The sequence below is a fragment of the Melopsittacus undulatus genome, chromosome 5 (genome assembly GCF_012275295.1).
Source record: "Melopsittacus undulatus isolate bMelUnd1 chromosome 5, bMelUnd1.mat.Z, whole genome shotgun sequence".
In the NCBI taxonomy this organism is placed as follows: domain Eukaryota; kingdom Metazoa; phylum Chordata; class Aves; order Psittaciformes; family Psittaculidae; genus Melopsittacus; species Melopsittacus undulatus.
The window spans coordinates 51691334-51716284 of NC_047531.1; the positions used below are offsets into that span (position 1 = coordinate 51691334).

Below are 24951 nucleotides of genomic sequence, written 5' to 3' on the forward strand. Positions count from 1 at the left end.
ATGGCCTCCATCTTCCGGAGCGAGGAGATGAACCTGATGCAGCTCTTCCTGCAGGTGGAGGCTGCCTACTGCTGCGTGGCCGAGCTCGGGGAGCTGGGTCTAGTCCAGTTCAGAGATGTGAGTAGTACCTAGCCAGTGCTGAGCTATGGGAGATGTGTCCTGGGGTGTGCTTATCCTTCCCTCAAAGGAGCTGGGGAAGATGAACCTGCAGGGTGGTCCAAAAGCCCTTGGCAATAGTGGGACTTCCCAAAAGCTGATCTGAAACCAAATCACCATGCTGAGACCTACCTATCCCTGAGTACCCATCCAGTGCTTTGCACCCTCTGCACTACATTAGGATGATTTCTTCCACCACCAGAAAGCAGGGGGTCTCTCCATAAAAGTCTATCCCAGACACTTCCTGTCACAGCAAGACTTGGTGAAAATGAGCCACAATGTCCTTGGCCATAAGGGAAACTCAAGGTATTGCCCTGTCACTGAGTGTCTGTGAGATGCAATGGTGTTGGCTGGCTGCACCAAAGGCGTTCATTCTCTTCTGATGTTAAAAATGAGCGTGGCTGTGTGCAGCCTCCAGTCTTGGTTTTCCCTCCTGTTTTTAGCTGAATGTGAATGTCAACAGCTTCCAGAGAAAGTTTGTGAATGAAGTGAGAAGGTGTGAATCCTTGGAGAGGATCATGCGTAAGTAAATGCTTGTCAAATGCAATCGGCTTTCTGCCAACTGGTGGTGTGGGATTTATTTCTTTGTTAAGTGCTCTCACACTCTCAAGCAGAATTAGTGGTGAAATGGTGATGTTTTCATCTGAGCCCCTGCAAATGTTTTTCATGCGTCAGCTAATAACCACTTCACCCCATATGGGCAATAAATTGCTGCTCCTGTTTTGAAAATGGCTAACGGAACTGAAAGGAGGTTAATTAGCTTACATAAAATCACAGGATAAATCTGGGGCTGGGCAGGAGGCTAATCCAGATAACCTGACTGTTACACCAGTGCACACATGCCTCCTGTGGCCAAGGGCTTCAGCCTGGGGACAAATCCTTAAAGCCCAACTGACAATGCTTGTGGTGTCTGCTGTCCAGTGGATGTGTGCTCTGTGAGTTCTGTACTTCACCACCAGTGCTATAGCCACTGTGATAGCACTTGCCATTGGTAGAGAGAGGAATGAAACCTGACTTTGCTGCATGCCTTATTCACTGGCCCAAGCAAGGGGGTTCCACACTGGCTGTAGGTTCTGGGGCTCAGGGCTCCAGCTACCATGACTTCAGGAGAAACAGAGTTCTTACTGAGGAAGGATGCTGCCAGGTGTCTAATTCTTGATGGCTGTATATATACATTTGGATGATGGCCCTTGTATATCGCTTCCCCTTGTCACACCTCCATGTGATGCCTTAGTCCTAACAGGGGCCTTAGCAGGAGCTGATGACCAGAATGATGCAGAGGGGACAACTCTGTATAGATACTTCTGTGTCCTTTTCTTGCAGGTTTTCTGGAAAATAACATTGAGGGAGACAGTATTGAGATGGTCAAGCTAGAAAAGTACCCAGAGACCCCTCTGCCTCGGGAGATGATTGATATGGAGGTACAGAATTTGGAGCGGACCAAGGAGAGAAGGGGATGTGCACCAGGATGTCTGTGATGTGCTTGATACAACCTTCCCATACAAGAAAACATCTGGTAGCTGAGGCTGGCAGAGCTCTCCCTGCCTGTGGAAGTGTTCCCCAAGTTGCTGTCTCAGGAGTTAGGTTAAACCTGGTCTCACAGTATGTTCCTAAAGGATCTCAGTCTTTTTACCATTCTCTGTGAAATATCCTTCAAGTCCCACGTATTAGTGGAAAGGTATCACTATCACAGAATGCCCCCATCACCGTGTAGGAGAGAATAAGAAGGTTTTTCGGGTGATGAATTATAGAATACCAGATTGGAAGGGACCTCAAAAGTCCAACCTTTCTTGGCAAAGCATGACCTACACTACATGTTCCAGCATCCTGTACAGCCTAATCTTAAAAATGTTTAATGCTGGGGAATCCATCACTTCCCTGGGGAGATTATTCCAATGTCTGATTGTGAAAAAATTCCCTCTTGTGTCCAACTAGAATCCCCTCTGGAGTAACTTGTATCCATTACCCCTCCTCTTTTCCGTGTGACTCTTTGTAAAAAGGGAGTCTCCATCTTCTTTGAAGCCACCCTTTAAATACTGGAACTTGGTAAGCTGATATTAGAATGAGCTTCATTGCATAAAAACCTCAGGGCTGTCTGTCTTAGTAGAGTATGGTTGCGATGTAGTAATATTGAGGCCTTGCTTTTGGTTATGCAAGGGATGGTTTATTCTAGCTCAGTTCGAAGCTAAGGTTACTGACAGGATAATTTTTAAATGCTGTACATGTTCATGACTAGAAAGAAATACCATGCTTTCCAAGGGCTCCAGCGTCATGAGCAAGATGGTTGCCTAGTATGTTTCTAGACCCACCTAGGACGTTCATCCTCACCTAATATTTGTCTGATAGCTATAAACCTAAGCTAATGGCTGTATGCAGGCTGCTTTTGTAGTCAGCCTGTTCTGTAGGTGTGACAGCCAGTCCACCTGGGATCTGAGATGTCCTACAGGAACCACACAGGTGCCAAGACAGGCTAATACCCTTACACCATGCACCCACTTACCTGTCTGTGCTTTGGTCAGGTGAGTCAGAACTCTAATGCCAGAGAAGGACAAAGCATCCAGCAGGGAATGTGGCAATGGGAAAATGAGGCACTGATGAATATCTTCCTACAAACACAGTGTTTATTAAAAACAAAATTGCTCATTGAACATTTCTGTATTCCCTCCTGAAAAAAAACCAACCATCTGTTTGAGAGGTGGTATTAGCCGAAGCATTGGTCTGCTTCAGAGTTTTTATGGATATGCTTGGACCCTAAACAGACGGTGCTGGAGAAATTTGAAGCTGAGCTGCTGGAAGCCAACCAGAACCAGCAAACACTGAAGCAGAACTTTCTTGAGCTGATGGAGCTCAAACATCTGCTGAAAAAAACTCAGGACTTCTTTGAGGTGAGAGTCCTCTTTACTCTTCTATCAGAGATGTGGAAGGTTCCTAAAAGTACTGATATTTTCATTTGGCACATGTTGCTGTTACTGAGTTTTAGTCAAAACCCATCAGACTTTACCACAAGCCAGTAAGATATGTTTGTAAAAGCACCTTGGTCACTTTGGAGCCTGCATTGCTTCGTGAGTCAATGGGGCTCAAGAAATTGGTTCCCAGATCTCTTTGTAAACTGCATTTATGCTTTTCAGTTGCTAAGATACAATTAACCTATTTTTTTTTCCTTTGATCTAAATCTCTGTGGAAAGCTAACTTTGGGGAGAAAATGTCAGGAGAAAAACGTGAAGAGTTTTCAAGCTGGAAATGCTGAATGTTGGTTTGTTTTTTTTTTAACTAATGTTTTCCAGGCAGAAACCAATCTGCCAGATGATTTCTTCAGTGAAGACACATCTGGACTGCTGGAGCTGAAAAGTACTCCTGCTGCAGCTGCCAAGCTGGGGTGTGTATTGGTGATGGCCCCAGCCTGGGCAGGCTTCCCACCTATACTTCATTGCTCTGACACTGGTATACTTCCTTAGGCTTTTTAGCAGAGGTTGCTTACCAGCCTCTTCAACATAGCAGTTTAATGAAGATGAAAGAGTGACTGTCTTCCAAAGTTATTATTAAAACTATGGTCAAGTTATGGATCAGTGGGACAAAATGGACTTTCACTTTCAGGCCACCAGTTCCAGTGACCCCCTAGTAGGTATTGACTGAAAATTGACATCTCACCTGTGGCTTCTGGATACAGGCATCTGGCTACCAGCCTGCTTCTTAGGGATGGATGTCTAACCACACAAAAAGCTGTAGGGTTGTTTGCAGTGGGCTTTGTCTGTGATAGAAAGCAGTGAGGCACAGAGCATAAGAGATAAGGGGGTAGAAACACCACTGTGCCCATTGCTAATTCAGTGGACAGCATAGACACAAACAGCTTTTCTTGTGTACATATCAGCTAGGTGTGGTGAAAGTTGCTTATAGTGATCCTCCAGGCTAGTGTTTTTATCTGCTCATGCTGCTATTTCTGAAGTCCTGTTCAACTCTTACAAGGAAACATATGCCTGCAGAGGGCTTGCTTTGGTTGGATGTATACCAGCATGTCATGCTGCAAAGGTGCAGTCTAGTGGTTTCTGGGAAAAGGAAAACTGGAGGGAGTAAAGATAAACTACCACTTCAGAACAGCTACCTTCTTCCTCTGTCATTCAGGCACTCTCTGTGTGACTTTAAGCCTCAATCTGTTTCTCAATTTCTAGCTAGGATTGTCTCATCTCTTCTTTTTCTGTTGGTCTGGGGAGGACTTAGAATGTTTAGAAGAAAGAACAACAGGATAAAGTCAGCAGATGGAGACAAGAGCCAGGTTTGAGCAAAGACTTCTTTCCTAGTAGTGCCTACACCAGCACCATGTCTATCATGGACTAGAAAACAAGAGACTGTAAAATCATTTGTGCTACAGGTCCTAAAAGACTTAGAATGGTCTTGTAATTTATTTATCTTTTAACTCTGCTCAGATTCACTGCAGGGGTAATAAGGAGGGAAAGGATGGTACCCTTTGAGCGTTTACTGTGGCGAGTCTGCAGGGGAAATATCTACCTGAGGTACACCGAAATGGATACTGCCCTGGAAGACCCTGTGACAGTAGGTGCCAACCTGTTATTGCTTCATGCTGCTCCTCATGCATGCCTGTGACATGCAGAAACCAAACTGGTGCCCTGGCTGTGCTGCAGCACCAGCTGCCTCACCAGAGCTGGGTGTCTGAAGGCGCCTGCAGAACAAAGGTGGGAAGGTTTGAGGATGGAATAAGTTTCTTTGATGTTGCTTTCTCTTCTTGCCATTTTCCCTGCCTGGTTAAGACGCTTGTGAACCCTAGCAAGGTCGCTGTCTTACGGGGACCCTTTAGTCTAGGTAGGCTCAAATTCTGCTTGAATTATGTTGCAGAGAGAAGAAGTGAAGAAGAATGTGTTCATTATCTTCTATCAAGGAGAACAGCTTAAGCAAAAAGTCAAGAAGATTTGTGATGGGTAAGGCAGGCCTGTGGGCAAGGCAGAGGCAAGTAAGTACGTCCATGGCAGAGACTCCCATGGAGGTATTTACCTGTCAGATCAGGATGGCTGATTTTGGAGCTGGAAATCAGCTCTCCAGATCTCCAGCTCTCCAGCAGTCAGCTCTGCCACTGAGCTTCCTTCTGCTCCTCAGCTTTGCTGCTCCTATTTATGAAAGGTATCCAACACCTTGGCACTTGGAAATCGATGTCCTAAATTTTCCAAAGTGACTTAAAGGTCTTCAAGCTTCATTCATTAGGTTTTTAACTTGGGATATCTTAAAGGGGCCTGGTTTTTAGGAAATACTCAGCATCCTCCCCTCAAAACCAGGGACCCTAACTTGGGCACTGAGAACATGGTAATCCCCAACCTGTTCTCAAGCTTTCCTGCATTCCATCATGATAAAGAGGATGCTGTAGTTTATTCAGTCCCTTCCCAAAGCCTTTGAGCAATATCTGTTTAATCAGAGACAGAGCCCAGGAAAGAAATTAAAGCTTCATACAACCTGACTTGTTTCCACCCTGTTAACCATCTTGAAAAGATAATTCAGGTTGAATGTTTTGTTACTCTTTCATAATGCTGATGACCAATGGGCTTTGTTGCAGTGTAAATCAGATTTGATGAAGGGATCTGCCTGTTGTCACCAAATCCATTTCAGGTATATCCCCTTGGACAAGTGGGATCAGACAAGTGCCTGTGGGCTGCAGAAGGTCACAGGGAGGGGGTGAGCAATTGCTCTTACCAGACGTGTGCACTTACGGCAGGTCTTTCCTTATATCCTGCATTTAATCAGAATAAAAGCAGGAAGATCAGTTCATCCACCTGGGATAGGTGAGTTCAGTCCCATGAAGTGACAGATCCCTGGGTTCTAGACTCTAAGCAATTCCTGCGTTAGAAAAGGGGGCCCTCCAAGATGCCATCTATAGGCAGTGAAGGGCAATGCTCATTCTGAGAGCAATTCAGTACTCCTGAGGTGGGCATCTCTGTGAAGCAGTCATGGGAGCATGGCCAGCTTGGGGAAGACTCCCAGCTCTCAGTCACTCATTTCTGATCCTGAACCTCAGACATAGAGGGAGTTCTGCAATCACCACTGTGCAGGATCAGTCTGCTGCTGCCAGTGGTCTTTGAGCTTTCAACAAGTCTCATTTTCCTTCTGGATTACAGTTTCCTGCCTGTGGCCTATTTCTGTACCTGCTTTTTAGATGCTGTTTAGTACCCTACTCTCCTTCTGCACTCATAGGCAGTTGCTGGTGGTGACCATTTGCCATTGCATCTGCCCCTCTGCTGATAGTCTTGCAAGTTGCCAGGCTATATACATTTAGAGCTGACTGGGGTTGCCCACAAAATGCTGGAGGTGCTGCACTTTGGAGAATTTTATTTTTCATTTTCTTCCCCTGCAGCAATTTAAATTCCATGCAGTCAAAAGGAGAATACTTTTTTTTTTTTTTTTTTTTTTTACTGGAAAGGGAGTAAAAGAACAGGTCCTGTCAGCATTTTCAGTATTGATTGAACCCAGAATCATCCAAGCCAGAGGCACAACCTTCTGCAGCAGGGTGCAGCTGGGAGTGTGAGCAGATGCCTGAAGATTGGGCCACAATGTGCAAAGTTGTTGTAAGTTACCAGCATGGATGTGGTGGTAGGTTCATAGAAAGGAACTTGGACTAGTTTCTCTCAGCCTCCTGTAACTGAAGGAAAACATACCTACCTAAGACAAATTCACAGGATATCCTTTGCAGTGCTAGTGCACTATTTTTTGTTTATTGACAGGCAATCAGGCTACCCTTGAAGTCATCATCTATGTTTTTTCTTTCTCCCTTTCAAATATTTTGCTTGTTAATATGCGTGTATATAGGAATATTTTGCTGAGTGGCAGTTTTTTAAATGTATTAATCCCATGATTCTTCTTTTGTGCTCTATGGACCATCAGCCACCCCTGGAACACAAGCAAAGTTATTTTGGTCTCGTCCATCTTTAAGGCAGGGTTAACTGTACCTGAAGCAGATGGCACTGTCATTCCAGTCCCAGCAGGACATTTCTGCTTAGCAGTTAGTCATCATTCATGACAAGTAAATACCCTGCAAAAATCATGGGACTGGTATAAGCCAGTCTCCTGCAAGGCAGGCTGAGATTTGTTTGCAGAGCAGTGTGCCTCAGGTTACGTTTGTAGTCCCTGCTTGACTCTAATTGGTAACATTAGTCTGCCAATTTCATGAGCATTAAGTCCATGCACAAATTTATTAGTGGAAGGTGTAGAGGGAGTAGGGAGAAGGAAAATGTAGGAATTTTTCTCTTCCTCCTTTTCTTGCGGCTGCCTCAGTGCTAATGTGAATACTAAACTGGGTTTATCAATGTAAGGATTCCCTGCTGAATTCTCCCGGAGCTTTCAGAGATGTCTGTGCCATTAGGGCAAAGCTGATACTCAGTATGCAAAATGGCTGTTAAAACATCAAAGCAACAGTGCTGCAATAACGTTATTGGAAATGGGGGAACTGTACAGCATGGAGGAGTAAGCTTTCAAGTTTGATTAAAAATCCTTATTAAAAATAAACTAAGATCTGTGAAGAATAAGAAGATGGAAATAATTAGGTAGGGTGAATAACCTTTGGAAATGAATATCAGGTGTTGAGTGAGGAGACATTTAGTTCTGGAAAGGGAAGTTTAGCAGAGGAGTGCGTGCTGTCACTGAGCATGGCTCTGTGCTGATCTTTAGGAAACTGCATCATGTTTTGTTCAATTTGCAGCTGTCCTCACTTGTATGTGTGCTGGAACTGATTTTGGAAAGCAGGTGGTGATATATTCTGTGATCAGACAAAGCCAGAACATTATGCTTATCTGTACACAGAACATGTACATTTTTGTCTCTTACAGGGATAGACCCCAATGACCCTGTGTCATCTTAATTAATTTCATATGCAGAAAGGCAGCCCTTCAGCAGCCCTAATTCAGTGTAAGTCTGCTGCAGGATGGTAGGAGTGTGCTGCCTTAGGTGGGCACAAGATCTCCACTCTGTAAAGAGGAGTGAGATCTCTTCCTGGAAACCTGTTGAGACAATATTGAAGGACGACATTTACAATGCCCTTGAAGTGGCAGGGCTGGCACAAGCATTACACATTGCTGAACAAACTGACTCTGAAAAAGCTGAGGGATCTCTGCTATTTTAGTTACTGTAGCACCTCAGTTCCATAGAAGCTGGTAGGCACAGAGCCTTGCAGCAGCACACCTTGTGATCTGCAATGTCCCAGTGGGAACTAACTCCTTGTGCCTACTCTTCATGCAGGAGGTATACTCTGGGACTTGTTTTGCAGGCAGAACAGGTAGCTGTACACTTTTCAGAGAGACATGCAACTTATTTCTAATTGGCTGTATTGGGTTCACATAATGGGTTTACAATATCGCATTGTGCTGTACTAGTGTAAGCACCTTTACACAGGTATGACTTGTACTAGAGAAAGTCATATTGCATATTATAGATGAAGCAGTGTACAACACCTGCGTGGGGTTAAGACCTTCACTCATGTATTAGAAGCTCAAATTATACCATCCTAAACAAAACAGCTGAATCAGACAGAGCCTTGTGTGACATGGTTTAGTGTGAGGTGTCCCTGCCCATGGCAGGGGGGTTGGAACTAGATGATCTTAAGGTCCTTTCCAACCCGAACTATTCTATGATTCTGTGATTCTATGAATCTCCCAAGTACAGCCTTAGAGATAGGCTTATAAAAGCATTTCTACCGGCCTGGCCACATCTAAGCTGATATAAAAGCTAGCGCTCTCACCTATCATTCCCTTGCTCCCAAGCTGTCTAGCCAAACAGATGGACCAGAATTCATGAGCTAGCTGTACAATCATCCTGCTTTTCTTTCACCCTGGAAATACATTCTTTTTGGTTTTCTTTTTGTTTTCTACCTTTTTTTGACAGTTCTTAACTTCCACAGTCTGCAGGCAGGCAGTGTTTTCTTGCTGTGCAGCAGTAGCTCAGCTGATGCCTTCTCCCAGCGACTGGGATACGGTAGTGCAGAGACAGGGAACGAGGTATTTTTCCAGCGTCAGTGCAAGAGGGACATCTGTTGGCTACTGTGTTAAAGGAGCTGCCTTTGCCGCGGTGGGTTTTTCTGTGGCTCTGTGCTGCTCAAGCAGCTTGTGGGCATGAGGGAGATGCTGACCACTGTATATAGTAAGTATCATGTAACTTGTAGCACCTGAAACAGACTATTTTTTTTTCAGCTAGAACAAGTGAAAGGATCGTTTTTCTTAAGAAGAGATAAATGTACCTTTTTTGACCTTTCTGGGAGACCAGACACAACTTTGTATTATGTAAGAAGAATATACTACTAGATAAGGAATAAAGTGCCCCATTAAAAGACGGTTTCCCAGTCTATTGAGCTGAAAAACGTCCAGAGGAAGAAAACTCACTCAAATAAATGGTATTTCTCCCTTCTCTCTTGCTGAGGCTAGCATTCATGCCACGGTCTATCCCTGTCCGGAGTCTGTCACTGAGCGCCGAGAAATGCTTGATGGAGTCAACACAAGGATTGAGGATTTAAATACAGTAAGTGGCAGCAGTTTTACCGGGGTCTCAGTCGTGCAAGTGGGACCTGCCCAGACATTTGGCCGGTCTGACACTCTGTGGCCATAGCCAGATCCCAGGCTTAGTTTGGGAGCTGACTGTGAAGAGCTGGCTGGAGGCTGGGCATGAAGCCATCAGCCCAGTACTGGTCCTCCCACTGGTTGTGGAGATGAGGACTTGTGCTCTGCACTGCCCATTAATATCCCCCGGGAGCTGCTGCAGGACTGCCTTCCATCTGAGGGACCCAAAAACTACTTGCTGCTGTTGGCCATGCAGAGGTCAGAGGTTTAGACTTTATGATATGGGGCTACAAGATGGGATTTAAGGTCAGCAACAGGCTGTAGGTATTGTAACCAAATTGCACATGGTCCAAAGTGGTTTCATCTACATCTTACAGCAGCTCACAAAGTTGTTTGGTCACAATTGTAGTACTCTAAGGATTTCTTTTATGTTTAAACTAGGTTTTCTTTGCTGAGGAAATCTTGGGGTGCTTGTCACACTAGCAGTAGAAAGCCAGTACTGCTGTTACAGAAGTACAAGTATCTCTTTATTCCAACATTTAACACAGGGCTGAAAATGACAAGTTCAGGTGTTATGGGTACTCGCTAGCTTGTATATCAACATAGTGTATTAGGAATTCACATGTCTGGGAGGGATTTCTACCTGTAACCTTTGTATTGTCTCACATGACAGTCAGTGGATCCCAAGGTCAGAGGAAATGGAAACCCTTTTTGCCTGAGGTGGCCAATCTGGCTGTTGACATCCTGCTGTTACCCCTTTTGTGAACACCTGTGACTGACTGCTTCCAAACTGACTTTCACTTCTGATCATCATGGGCAGCCAGGTTTCTCCAGAACTTGTAGACCACATGGGTCTATAAATACACTATCTCCATCACTCATTTATTCAGGAGAGTTGTGGTGGACACATCATGCATGGAGGTTCCACCAGGGCCATGAGCTTTACCTCTGGCAGTGCAGGCACTCTTGTGGATGTGATGTGCCCCAAGTTAATGGCACAGAGCTGCTTGCAGGAGATGGCAGGGTGGGAGTGTATAGCAAATCCCACAGCTCAGTAACTCCCAATTATCTCCTCTACATTTACAGAGGCTTGAGACCAGGCAGAGAAAGTCCTTAGTAAACAGCATTGTGCACCTGGTGTCAAGCACTCCTGTGTTCAGACCTGTGCACACTGTCCTCCAGGATACTCTACACATTCATACAAATCACTCCCTTTCCACAACCCTCTTCCAACTGCCTTCCCCAAATAACGGCTGCATAGATGATGCTGCCTGTGCCTTTTCTGTCTTGAGCGCTGGCTGTGTTGTGCCTACAGGTGATAGACCAAACCAAGTCTCATCGCCAGCGACTGCTGCATGAGGCAGCAGAAAACTTGTGGTCCTGGAGGATCAAGGTGAAGAAAATAAAGGCTGTCTACCACATCCTGAATTGCTGTAACATTGATGTCACCCAGCAGTGCGTCATTGCAGAGGTCTGGTTCCCAGTGACTGATGCTAGCCGGATAAAAAGAGCTCTACAGCAGGGAATGGTAAGAGACCAACATTTTGGGTCCCTGAAGATCTCACCCAAACTTTATATGTTGGCCATATGTACAGACTTCTCTTTGTTACCCTAATGCTGTGCTCCCTTTTCTGTTTTAATTAAAGTAGAAGTTGTTGCATGACTACTTGGCCTCAGGGAGTTTAAGGTCAGCATTAAACCTTAGCAGGTTTGTGATTGACCCATGAGTCAGCATTGCTGGCAGCTTTCCCTGAACAAATCAATAGCACAGAATATGGAAAAATCTGGGTATTAAAAAAAGGGTTGAGGTATATAACACTCTTGAGCCCAGCTTTTGTGTTGCTGCCTGCATGTGTTTGAATGCAAACTGTAGTGCTGCAGGGGTGATGCTTCTCTGCTAGCCACCCTGACTGCATCTGTCCTTGTCACCGGGATTGCAGGAGCGCAGTGGCTCTACTATTGCTCCTATCCTTACCGCTATACATACCAGGCTGGCACCACCCACCTTCAACAGGACCAACAAGTTCACAGCAGGATTTCAGAACATTGTGGATGCATATGGTGTGGGCAACTACAGAGAAATTAACCCAGGTGAGAAACACTCTTCTACCTGCACCTGGTTTGCTAGAGCTACAGTAAAGCCTTTGAGCTCTGTCACTGTCCTGAAGGATTCACTCATTGGTGACTGAGATATCGAAATGATATTTTCTGCTGGTAAAAAGTGATACTGTTTGGTGCATAGGCATGTATTTTCTCAGGCAAAGAATTTGACCTTTGGTCTTCAGTGATTGATTGTGGCAGAAATAATAACTACAAAATAATAACACAAATACAGGATGGGGAGCAAGTGGTGAGCTAGCACCTCTGAGGAAAAGACCTAAATTCACAAGGCAAATATAATATTTTGCCTCAGCATGATGAGTTGAGTTCATCATGCTGAGGCAAAAAAAAGCTCTAAAGGACCTGATAAGCACATGAAATAATGGTAGGGAATCTCAAAGAGACCACTGAGAATGAACAGAAACCTAGAAATGGGGGCTATGGTAAGGGTTGGATGAACTCGGATTGTTGAGGCTAAGACTGAGAAACATGATAGTAAACTTCAGGTACATCATTTTGTTACAAAACAGAATGCAGTTGTCTATGCATGGTTTTTATTATGGTGAGACAAGAAATGAAAGCCAGAATTGCAAGGAAGATGCAGGTCATACTGACAATCTGATAATAAAGCTAGTTCTGTACTAGATCTGACTACCTGGTGAGTAGGGGAGGGATTGTGGAGGCCTTTAAGGACAGCTGCACTGAGGAATGGGTGAGTGGGGTGGACTGCTTTCTCTGCTGAGGCCTTTTTTGTTTAGGAGGGGCTGAGCTTCTTGTCTTTTCCTTCCTGCAGCTCCATACACTATCATTACCTTCCCCTTCTTGTTTGCTGTGATGTTTGGGGATTGTGGCCATGGCGCTGTCATGCTGGGCTTTGCACTCTGGATGGTCATTAATGAAAAGAGCCTTCTGGCCCAGAAAAGCACTAATGAGGTGAGTACCAGGGAGCTAGTGCACCCCATTAGCATAGGAAAAGGCTCATCATCCCCATTTGATGAAGGAGGCATCCAGCCTCCCAAAGGATGAGTGGAGATCCTTCAAAGATTCTTGTGAGGCAGGGATTTGACAGATAATTCTGTCTCCTTCTACACAGAGACCTGAATGGGCCCAAGGGACCTGGAGTTTCTTATGAATCTTTGTATACTGATGGATCAGTACAGTCATGTCTCCTGTTGGCTAAGGCCCACTGTTTGGTGGGACTGCTAGTACTTTGGTGACTGGCACTGCCTTCTCCTCCTGCAGATCTGGAACACCGTTTTTAGTGGGCGCTACCTGATCCTGCTCATGGGCATATTCTCCATGTACACTGGCTTCATCTACAATGACTGCTTCTCCAAATCATTCAACATCTTTGGCTCTTCCTGGCATATCACCTCCATGTTTAAAAATAACACTTGGAAGTAAGTGACTAAATGTGAAAATGCACCGAATGCAGCATGTAGACTTTAAAGAAAGCCATAGTGACTGTCTGTGTGGGGAAGGGAAGAACTCCCTGCTGTGGATGCAGTCATGAATGAATCAGAGGTTTTGTTTGACACACATAAACGAGCTCACTATTGAAACTGAAATGTAAATGTAAAGTCCCGGGGAACATGCCTGTTTGTTCAGGCACTGATGTGCATAAAAATCTGCAAGTGTCCAGGAATAATGCATAGAGAATTATCAGTGTGATGGAGACTGCCGTTGTATAGGACCCATTTACAAACACACACATGCACACAAGCCCAGGATAACAGTTCACAGAAAGGCTGGAATTAGTGACAGATATCATATGGTAGCCCTCAGCACATCTCACAAATACACTGTAGGCTTATATGGTGAGATTAAGCCACAAAGGTCATTTCCCTTTCCTCCTGTAGCAAGGATGTGCTTCTGGGCAATACGGTGCTGCAGCTGAATCCAGCAGTCCCAGGAGTCTACTCTGGAAATCCATATCCATTTGGAATAGATCCGGTAATTAAATTGCTCTAAGATAATTTGTATTTCAATTCTGTTTCTACATATCAGGTACGTCAGTAGCTCCCTGCTCTGTCTCCTGAAGCTCCACTCTTTGCTTCTTGCTCTTTGCTTGTTCCTTACATAGTCGTGATGCTTCAGTCAAGGATATATGTATATTGCTGACCATTTTACATAGGCAGCAGCAAAATGGTAAGCAGGAATGAATTTTGATTTTGCCAGAAAGTGGTCTTGTTCTGCAGTCTCTGACCTGTTACCAGACTGTTGGACTCAGTTTCCTTTCTCAAGTACTTAACCCATTCCAGAGCTACCTCACAAGTCTGAAGGCAAAGTCCTGATTTCCATGCAGTCTATTTATTGTATGAATTGTGAAGTAAAAGCCGGTACCAGTTAACTTATCTGCATTTTTTTCTCTGTGTCCTGTTTCCTTTTTCTTGCCATTCTGTGTCTTTATTATGTATTGAAATGTAGTTGTTAACATCAAGCTTTCCTGTTTCACTCTTCATATTAGCCAGTTAATCTCTGCTTTGCTTGATTTATGGTCATTTCATTTGGTCACACAAAGAAACACTGGCTTGCCCTGGTTTGCAGAAGCATTGACCTTGTAGTAAGTTTTTCATAAACCCAACTCTAAAGCTGTGTCCAGGACATAGGCAATCAAGTCTTGACAGAGGAAGCTGAATTTTCTGTACATCGCACTGACACATCCTTAATTTAGGTTAACCTAGGCTAGTCCCTCTTTGACCCTGGCTGCTGCCTGATGAAGAGGCTGATACCCCTGGCTGGGAGGGAAGAATTGCTGACAGTTGCTGGCTGGGAAGGTGTAGACTGGAAAGCACCAGGCTTTGCATGGCCCTCTCTGTGGAAATTACCTGTGTCATCTACCCAGAAGGATAGATGGCTCTTTGCATTTTGCAAGTCCTGACAGGATGGTTGAGATGTATCTTGGAAAATAAAGAGGGACCCTGAGATGAACAGGGTAGGCAGTCTCTTTCATAGCTAAAGAAGAGGCAAAGCATGTTGGACAAAGGCTTATAAACTAGTATTTTGGCTCCCAAATAATTCTGTCTTCATCCTGTTCAGGTACTATACTTAGTGTCTGAAAACAGTTATCTACTTACCATCTCTGAGGTCAGAAGACTGTGGGGTCTAGGAAGTTTTATAAAAAAGGCAAAGCAGCCGTGAAGCTCTGTAGCATAAAAAAGGACCGAGAAGAGGTGTATGATTACTGTCCTAACGCATCTGAAAAGTTGCTGCAGAGAAGCAGATGATAATCTGATCTCCATGGTCAAAGTGTTGGAATGAGGGTTTTTTTGTTCAAACAGAAAGTTTGAACATGCTTTGCCCTGGGTACTTCTCTGTTGAAAGTGGTACAAATTTCCACAGCAGCAGAAGGGATTTTCTCATCCGTTTCTGGCTCTGCTAAAGGATATATGACTCCTCCTAAGGGTAAGGAATGACACTGAAAAGATCTAGGTTTTGCTACCAACCTTTGCATTGGTTTCTGGAGGACTGAAACAAAGTCACTACATAATTTTAAATCCCTGTTATTTCCTCTGATAAATGAGGATAATACTTTATACCTTTTAGATGGGAAGCTTGGCAGAGTGAAAAGTATTATAAGGAACATCTAGATTTCCATCATTTGTTATTTTCGTACTAGCACTCGTAGGAATAAATTGGTGGTATCAAAGCAACAACTTTCACAAACTTGGTATTGATCATACACCTGAAAATCTTGTTTTTCTGTCTCTTTCTGCCCCTTTCCCCAAAGATCTGGAATGTTGCATCAAACAAACTGACTTTCCTGAACTCCTACAAAATGAAGATGTCGGTTGTCATAGGGATAGTGCACATGATTTTTGGGGTGATACTCAGTCTCTTCAATCACATGTAAGTTTGTTTCATTGAACTAGTGTACTTCATTCAGAGAAAGCATCATATCTCAGAGCAATTACTTGAATTTTGTCCTTTCCCCAGTGCGAGCAGAAATGCCCCATGCACTGACAGACTCACATCACTGTTTGTAGAGAGTGCTGAGTCTGAAGGCCAGGACAGCTGTCTCATTGCAGATATTCTCTTGGATAAATTCTCTTTTTCACTTTCTCTCTTGTATTGTTGATCCTGCAGAAATACTGAAGTGCACTAGCTTAAAAACAATCTCACCTCCTACTGTTGATAATTCTTGCCACACTGAAATTTGCACATTATGTGTGTATGGGTTTCACCTGCCTTAGTGAGCCTTGGTCAGGATCTGTGGGTGTGCATATCTGTATCTCTGCCTCTGTGTTTTGCAACAACAAAAAAGAAATGGTGATAGAATGGAGGAGCTGACACTACTGTCTTGAGAGACTTCAAAGTGGGAAAGTGTGTAGTGATCTTGAAGGATGGAAAATGTTTGCAGATGACAGGGAGAAGGACTGCCCCTACAGAGTTGATTCTGCACCTCGTTCTGACTTCCTCAGTGTATAATGCTTAACTTTGTGAATTAGCCATGTGTTTTTAAATTAGCTTTTATTTCAATGTAGTAATCTTTTGAGGTGCTGAGATACTGACGGGTAAAGTACAAAATCCTAGAAGAGAATCAGTATAACAAAGCTTTTGTATTTAAGTAATGGTTTTCATTGGTAAAGACTGCAGTTACAGACTTCTTTCTTAGCTAGTGATGGATGTTTCTTACATTATTTTCCAAGGACTAAGTAGTATACTGTACTGCTGTACTTGTGTGCAACCTTGTATTATTACCTACTGTATTAATTGCAGTTATCTTTCTTGATTCTTTCCAGCTACTTCAAGAAATACATAAACATTATCCTTCAGTTCATTCCAGAGATGATTTTTATTATCTCTCTTTTTGGGTACCTGGTCTTCATGATTATTTTCAAATGGTGTCATTTTGATGTCCACTCATCCCAGAGCGCACCAAGCATCCTCATCCACTTCATCAATATGTTTCTGTTCAACTACAGTGACACTTCAAATGCTCCATTATATCCACATCAGGTATTTGTAGCTGGTTTTGGGTTTGCAGTGGGTGGTGTGGAGAGTGGGCATAGAGATGGGGAATAGGCTTAGAAGTTCAATCACTACTACCAGTCATGTGAGAGAAATTTATTCCTCTGATGTTTGTGTTGGCCTTGTAGACAGGTAGGACAGTGAAACTATTAATCAGTGATGCAGAGGAAACCTCATTCTTAGTGTCATCCTTACAAGAATGATCATGCAATTTAAGATGCTTTGGGGGAAAGAAAGTAGGGTGTTTAGATATGCAAACCTGGGTACAGCAGATGTGCTGTCCTAAAGTCTGGGCACAGTACTAGAAGCAAAGCAAGTTTTTCCTTACCTTGATGATTTCCTATTTCTTCTTTGGAAAACTTGAAAACTTACATTTGCACCTGAAAAAGGAAGTAGCTAAAGGATTTTCTGGCAACTTTTCATCAGAAATACCTCCTTTGGGGAGTTCACTTTAAAAAAGAAATCTCCCCTAAGAGAACACTTCTTTTAAAGTCATCCGTATTTATTTGCTCAGATCATGGAGTTTTTTTCTTTTTCTTGCTTGATTTTACACTAGCAGCATCAGTGAAGCATCTGCAACCAAATGCTACCTTCAGCCAGATGCATGCATTTTTGTCTATACAGTTTCACACTGGCTTTTCAACATGAGTTTGGTTTTAGGGCTTCTGGTGAGTCAGTAGAGAGCCCCGATCAGTTCCAAGTAACTGCATAAAGGCCACAGGAGAGTTTAGGAAAACAGTTTCCCAGCCATCTAAAAGTCTTTAGATAACACTTTGCTTTGCAACAACCCAAAGCTTTTCCAGGATGGTACTTTTTTTCTCATATTCCTATCCCACTGCCCCATCAGTAACTGTGTGTGCCATCCCCCTAGGTAGCCTGAATGCAAAGATTGTATGAGACCAACCATAATGTGATCAGAGATCTGAGACAACTTTAAAATAATGCAGAGACTGTAGTTTGGGTGGGTTTGGTTTTGTTGTTTGGGCTTTTTTTGTACCCTTTTAAAGTACATTTATGTTAGGACAGTGAGAGGGGTGGCACACTGCAACAAGAACACCTTACATTATGAGGGTAACGTGTTATCAAACATAAGCTGTGGAGACTCAGTTCCTTCTGGAATTGCAAACATAGAGCATATCCTGGTTTCCCTGCTTTCCAATGAAAGATTTGAATCTCCTGGCTCTTACTGCAGCATTTCTAAGTTGATCAAAGCAAGGCAGACTCACTTACTCACCCAGCAGTTAGGACATTCACCTGGGACACTGGACAGCCAGGTTCAAGTCAGAAACATTGGGTTTTGGCAAATTAACCCTTTCCAACGTGAAAGCCTTTAATTTCTGAGTCTCCAGCAACCTCTAGCTGGCAGTGCTTTCTGGAGCCTTACGTGGTATACATTCACTTTCATATCCTTGCAAGCAGAGGAGGCTCAACTGACACAGGGAGTATATCTATCTGTTGTGTAAAAAAAAAATGCCATTTTATACAATCAGGTTTCTAGTTGCAAATGTCATTGGTTAAAGGAAGTAAAGCAACTTTTTGCTCTCCTTATTTTTTCTTTCAGAAAGAAGTGCAGAGCTTCTTGGTTATATTTGCTCTGATTGCTGTTCCCTGGATGCTCTTAATTAAACCTTTCATCCTCCGAGCCAACCACCAGAAAGCACAGCGCATGGTAAGGGATGTGAATCAGGCAAGAAAGATTCAGTACACCAAAGGCAAAGCTGAGGAGACAGGTCTAATTTTGCTTTTCTCTGATGTAGAACCATATCATAGAATCATAGAATAGTCAGGGTTGGAAAGGATCTTAACATCATCTAGTTCCAACCTCCCTGCCATGGGCAGGGATGCCTCACCCTAGACTATATCAGAGTTTCTCTGGTGATTTAAAACTGTGGTTTATAGCACATGTGCCAAAAGTGTATGTATGCATATTTGGCTGAGCCATCTAAAAGGGAAGCAGGAGCTTTGCTCACAAGACCATACTCTGTTGAGAGAGGAGTTAAGCTGACACAGAATTCTTTCAAGCATCATATCCAAACCCAGAGAAGGTTTAGAAAGACTGGAATGCTGATAAAGCCAAGACAGGGCAAAGACCTAGGTTGTGAGTCCACTAACCACTAGTTGGCTGCTCTGTAGGATCCAGGCATCTGTGATACTCCTGGCCTTGGAGAGATCAGCGTTGCTTGGAAAAGAGGCTTTATTTACAAGCTATGGTGTTCTTTCTAGTGGTGCTTTCTTCCCTAAGTGATTGCCTTCACATTAACAGAGCCCTCCTTCCCCTGGGCTCTGCGGTTTGCCCAGCTCTTCAGTACCTAACTGCTGCAGCAGCAGTTTCCCAGTTGCTCATTAATTCTCTCCTTTATTACGCTAACAGGACTTTACTTGTCTGTCAGGATTTACTTCTCTTTATAGTTGGAGTTAGTGCCTGGAGTACCTTTTATAGGGCACAGATGTTTCCATGTGAAGAAAGAGATGCTGGTTGTGCTGCCTGACCTTTTCCTACCCAGTCACTTCTGACCTATAACAGAAAGCCAGGTCCCTGGGAGACCTTTGCAACCCTGCCTCTGAGCTGTAATTTTTTATTTTGTCATTCTTCTGGGATTTGGATGAAAGCTTGACATGGCTGACTCCATCACCTGCTTTTGTGCTAGCAACATCTGACAGCTTTCCTCCACCTCCTATTATGCCTCTGTATTTCTATTCCTAATTTTCATATGTTAGCTGTCTGATCACATCTTACATTTACCCAGATTTGTATGTTTGCAGCAAAGTCTGTTCTCTACGCTGACATTCAGGTAAAGCAAAGATAAAGTGGGTGTGACAATGATTACTGCTGCAATAGGAAACAATATGTTATCATGAGACCTTGTCCATGAAACCTGCTGGAAGGTATAAAGAGTGACAGGACAGAACCTGATAGAAGCTGTGAGGTCCGTATGTTGTTATGCTGTAATACAGAACTGTTACTGTAGCGCTATTCTTATGTCGTGCTGTCATTTCTGGAGAGAAGCTCAGAAAAGGTTTAGGCCTCTAGAAGAGCTCTGCAAAGAATCATTATGGAGGGAAGATGGGTTACCATGAGATTTCTGTCAATTTAAAATTAATCAAGAGATCTGAACTGCATTTCTGTCTGTATCCCAAGAGCTGTGTGACCTTCACCAAGTCACCTGATCCTTTCAGGCTCCATTTCTCTTGCACTCGATGCTAATTCCTTTGATTTGCACCCATCTAATTGAGATCATCAGTTTTAATGTGCCTCAGTTTTCTCATTTGACTAAAGTGACAAATCTTTTAATGGTGGATATAAAAGGAGCAGTGTGAGAGTAGAAACTAGCTTCAAGTTAGCTGGAATCACTGAAAATGCTCTAGGATGGAAAATATCTCAGTATTATTAGCCTTTTAGCAGGAGTGCGCAGTGTCTGTGGTCCGTGATGACTGACTGCTGTTAAAATTTTTCTCATGCTCATGATACAGTCCTTTATATGTTGCCCATCATGGGGCTATTGATGGAGTTCTGTCCACGGTCTGCTTCATTTTGGTATCAACCTGTAGTATGACACAAAAGACATGTTACGTTTTGTTTCTGAAAGATTCAGTCTCAAGCTGTCTCAGGAAGCCCTGGAGGTGAAAATGAGATAGATGTCCCAGAGACTAGTCATTCCAAGAAAGCTTCCCACGAAGAGCACGGCGGTGGCCATGGAGGACATGAAGATGGTGATGAAGAGGTAAGAAAATGTGGGCAGCAAATTGTTCAGACAGACACAATAGTAGAAGACACAAAGTCAAGCAGAAGGCTTTTGCAGAGTTGCCAGCCCTTCTTTTTAGCAAGATACCAATGCACACTGTTGTAACAGTTTGTGTTTCCAAACAGAGTAAGCTTTGAATTTTCATAGGGTGAATTCCTCTGATTTTTCCTTTAGGAATGCGAGGTCAGGTACTCTTACAGACCTCAAGCTTCCTGGTGAGGACAGGCATTCTTACAAACCTCAAGCTTTGTTTCACTAGGGGCAATTCTTTCACTTCCATATTGCATCCAGAGAAGGTCAAGTCTTCCCCAAGAGTCAGTGCGCTTTCCTTCCTTTAAATTGCAAAGGAGCATTTAAAAGTTGGCAGCCTGCAGTGTTGGTTAGGGAGAAACGTTTTCCTTTGGCAGATATTGTCAAGGGCTTCTGCAGTATGCAGCAACACAGTTAAAAAATTGACTAAAGTGTCTGTAGCAGTAGGGAGTACTGACAATATCAAGTGTGGATATGGCTGGCTGTTCCCAATTGAGGAATCTTCACAGTCTTAGAAGATATGCTTATATGGTGGTATCTCCCCAAGCAGGTATGCCAATAGGTAGACAATCTGAACACCCCTATTACAGATAAGAATTTCTGTCTCTGTAACAAATCACAAAAACTTTGTTGGCAAGTTTGTTCCTGGAGTTTTCTCCGAATCAAGACTGGTAGCAGTTGGATTGACATCTAAAGATTTGAAGTTGTAAGACTGGAATGTGAGCTGTTTCCTGAACATTTGCTTTTCACTGGAATTGTATTTCTCTGTGGATAGTGTATGGGAAGATCATACAGAACTGACACTTTTCAGAGCAATCTCTACCTGGAAAATATCATTGTGCTGCTCAGGCCATAGCAAGGAAAAGGGAGGAGTATGAAGATCTTTTGTTGTAGTGTTGCTCTATTAACCAGGAAACCTTGAACTAAGAGCTAATAAAAAGTGTTTGGTTTTATGTTGTTTCAGTTCAATTTTGGAGACATATTTGTCCACCAGGCTATCCATACCATTGAATACTGCCTTGGTTGCATCTCCAACACAGCATCCTACTTGCGGCTCTGGGCACTGAGCTTAGCACATGCACGTGAGTGATTGACTACCTGCTAGTTACCTCAGCAGCAGCTCTATCTTTATCACTGCTTCTGCCGGTGTTTTGATTATTGCCAAAAATTTCTCCATTAAATCAAAGTTCTCCTTGTGGACTTTTGTATGTCAGGATGTTTTGCTTTAGGTCAGATCAATCCAAGAGTTTTGTGGTGGCCATCTCTAGTTTTCAGTGGTGATCCCTGGTAGCTGTATTTCAGCAGTTCATGACTGTGTTTACTGGCTGGGGTTCCTTTCCAACACTGTTCTGTAACCACCCTTCTGGAACAGTCCCTATGGTGTGTGGCATGATTAGGGTTAGGGAGGTGCAGTCCAAATGGGTAGTCCTGTCCGTAGAGATAAATGACGTATGGGAACCATATCTTCTTTGCCCTAGAGGCACTTGCTGTAGGCTTAGGATAAGCAAGTGGATGTCAAAATGACTTTAAATAGTTATTTCAATTGGGTTCAGCAAATCAGAAAAATTTTGGTTCAGGAGCTCTTGGAGTTTTTCATTCTCACTGGGATTTTTCCAAGCAGCATTTACTAGAACATCACAATCCATGAGAAATGTACAGCATTTTAATGATAAAAACAAATCATGCTCAAATACTAGAAATTGCCTCAGGCTGGAACTTCAGATTTTCAATGACCCTAATTTTTCTGAAATGTTTTTTATTAATACTGCTGTACTGCCTCTGGCTAGGAATTGTGCCTGCCCTAAAGAATTGGGCACATGCTAAAGGAAAACAAAACCAAGGGGCATATCATAGATTGACAGGGATGAGCTATAATTCTAGGCACAGGAATGAGCTTAGCAGGAGTCAAGTAGAAGCTGATACACATTAGCTTTACATTGACAACAGGTATCTAAGTAATATAAACCAACTTAGAGGGTTAGCTAAGGGCAGTCCTATGTGTTATGTCAGAATTCTGCCTGGAAAACCAGCACATTCCTTTCCAGCCTTACAAACTGGCATTGACGGTTTTTTTTCCTGAGGGCAGAGGTTGCAAGGGATCCCTTGCATCTGTTGTCACCTAAAGCAACAGGTCGTTGAATTTGAATATGGCTTAAGGACCTATGACTGGCAAAATGGAAGGCTGAACTGGTGACTGGAGCATCTGGATAGAGAAGAGCTGAGCTGAGTCCTTGCTTTGTCTGTATCACAAGAGGAAGAAAGCTCAGCCATGAATCTATCCTGAGTGACTGGTGTAGTTGAGTAAGGAATATGTTATTGAGCTGACAGGACACATCAGATATACCAGTGCATGTATATGTATATACACATACATATATGATTTTTATATATGTGTGTGTATATATATATACACACATACATATACAGGTTGATATAAATCTGTGCAGAAAAAAAAATCTTTAAGAGCATGCAAGCAATCTAAACACTAATATGCCTTACCTGGAGTGTGATCAGCCTTTTGTTTTTCACCACAGCTTCTCTATGGCACCTAAGAGAGGTGGTTTGGAGAACAAATGAGAATGAAGTGTTTCCTGTGGGATTTAGCTAGCATCAATCAGTACAGTTTGTAACCTAATGTACACATGTATTGCCTATATCAATCGGTCACATTCACTAGGATTTAGCAGCATGCAGTCTTAGAAGATTCCACATACTGCTATCTATCTGCCATGTTAAAGAGGTGCAAATGAAACTGATGACTGTATCATGCCAGGGTAATAGCAGTCTTCCTAGTGTGCTTGCATAAACCTGTGCTGCAAAGCCAAGCCAACAGTGCTATCAGCTTCCAACACAGTGAAGATGAGAACAATCTACATCCACTTTACTTCCCCAGTAATCATGGAGAGGCAGGGTGGCTATACATGGTTACTATCATGTACCTTCTATCCTAGGCTAGCTCATCTAACTTAGAAACATGGGTGAGCTTCCAGACTGTATGCTCTGTGTGTCCACAGCTGTTGCTCAGCACTGTTTTCCCTTTATTCCCTTTTACAGAACTGTCAGAGGTCCTTTGGACCATGGTGATGCACAGCGGGTTAAGCAACAGCAGCTGGGTTGGCACTATCATCATCTTCATCATCTTTGCGGCATTTGCGGTGCTGACGGTAGCCATCCTGCTGATCATGGAGGGTCTCTCAGCCTTTCTGCATGCCTTGCGTCTGCACTGGTAGGTGGTGAGGTCTTCTAGAGCTTTTCTTGGAGCAGTCTTTAGGAGGGACCAGGCTGTGGAGACACGTGGCCATATTGGCCAGTGTTAGATGTGCTGTGTGTATCTAAGCATTAGGACATCAGTCCCCTTTGTCAAATTAAGCAAGGGAGAGTTCTCCAGACAGATATCCAAGGTTCCTGCTTCATTTCTGAGCTGCTCCCCGGAGCAACCTGCCTGTCCTCCTGAGCCTGTGGTGGCTGTGGGCACATGTGGCAAATGACAACCTGCATTTCTGCCCTGGTAAACATGCAGAGACACTGACGACACCTTGACCTGCATGATAAGGCCTGAAGGTACCACAGCTGCACCACTGGCTGTGTATTCCACCAAGGGTTACCATCAAACAAGACAGCGGGGGACTACCTGCGGCAGCAAGAGCTCAGCTGGGGCTGCAAAACCAGCTGTAAACCTGGGTCAGCAATTGTGCCATTAGCCCAGGTTGAGCTCCAGCCTGTTTTGGCTTTGTGGCAAACCAGTTTCAAGTTAGCTTGTGTCTGCCTTAACTAGATGTCAGTCCAGAGAAGGACAGCAGTGTGGCACACCATCAGACTAGTATGTAAAGCAAGACCAATGTAACAAATCACCCTTCCCCAGCACCATAACTTGGCTCATGCCTGAACACCCAAGCTGTGAGCTTTTTCACCACATAACATCCCATCACAAACCACAAACACTGTGAATTGTGGTGCAGTTGTTTGTCACTGTGCAGGGGGAGATGTCTGTCTCCCACCAGTGTGTACAACCAGCAGGCAGTGATCCAAGTTCTCAGAGCTGCTAGAAGTAGTTCAAAGGGCAGGCAAGGTCCAGCATACCGGCCTCACGAAGAACATTTTCAGGCTGAGTGATGAAGAGGCAAAGTTGATGCATGCTGAGTTGCTCCCTGGGCTGCCTATGTCTCATTGCTGGCTCCGCAGGAGCCTATGTTCCTGGCTTAGAGACCGCCATCTCTCGTGGTCTCCCTTTTCCCATGGGTATCACATTTCAGCCTCTCAGCTGAAGGTAGGTCATTGCCTATGGACTGCACTGACATCCTGTTCTGCTCCTCCCCAGGGTGGAGTTCCAGAACAAGTTCTATGTGGGAGCCGGGTACAAATTTTCTCCATTCTCCTTCAAGTACATCATCAGTGGCACCACAGAAGAGTGA

General features: G+C 43.7%; 1 protein-coding gene across 1 annotated transcript; it reads left to right on the forward strand.

Moving 5' to 3' along the window:
* On the forward strand, positions 1–24951 carry ATP6V0A4 (ATPase H+ transporting V0 subunit a4). Its single transcript, XM_005151750.1, has 20 exons — positions 1–117; positions 600–678; positions 1480–1577; positions 2916–3041; positions 3441–3532; positions 4578–4704; positions 5005–5087; positions 9564–9657; positions 11011–11223; positions 11636–11786; positions 12589–12728; positions 13038–13195; positions 13655–13748; positions 15526–15644; positions 16538–16754; positions 18328–18435; positions 20354–20488; positions 21504–21621; positions 23594–23765; positions 24858–24951. Exons 1-20 carry the CDS (start codon positions 1–3, stop codon positions 24949–24951), a joined length of 2535 nt encoding a protein of 844 aa, XP_005151807.1.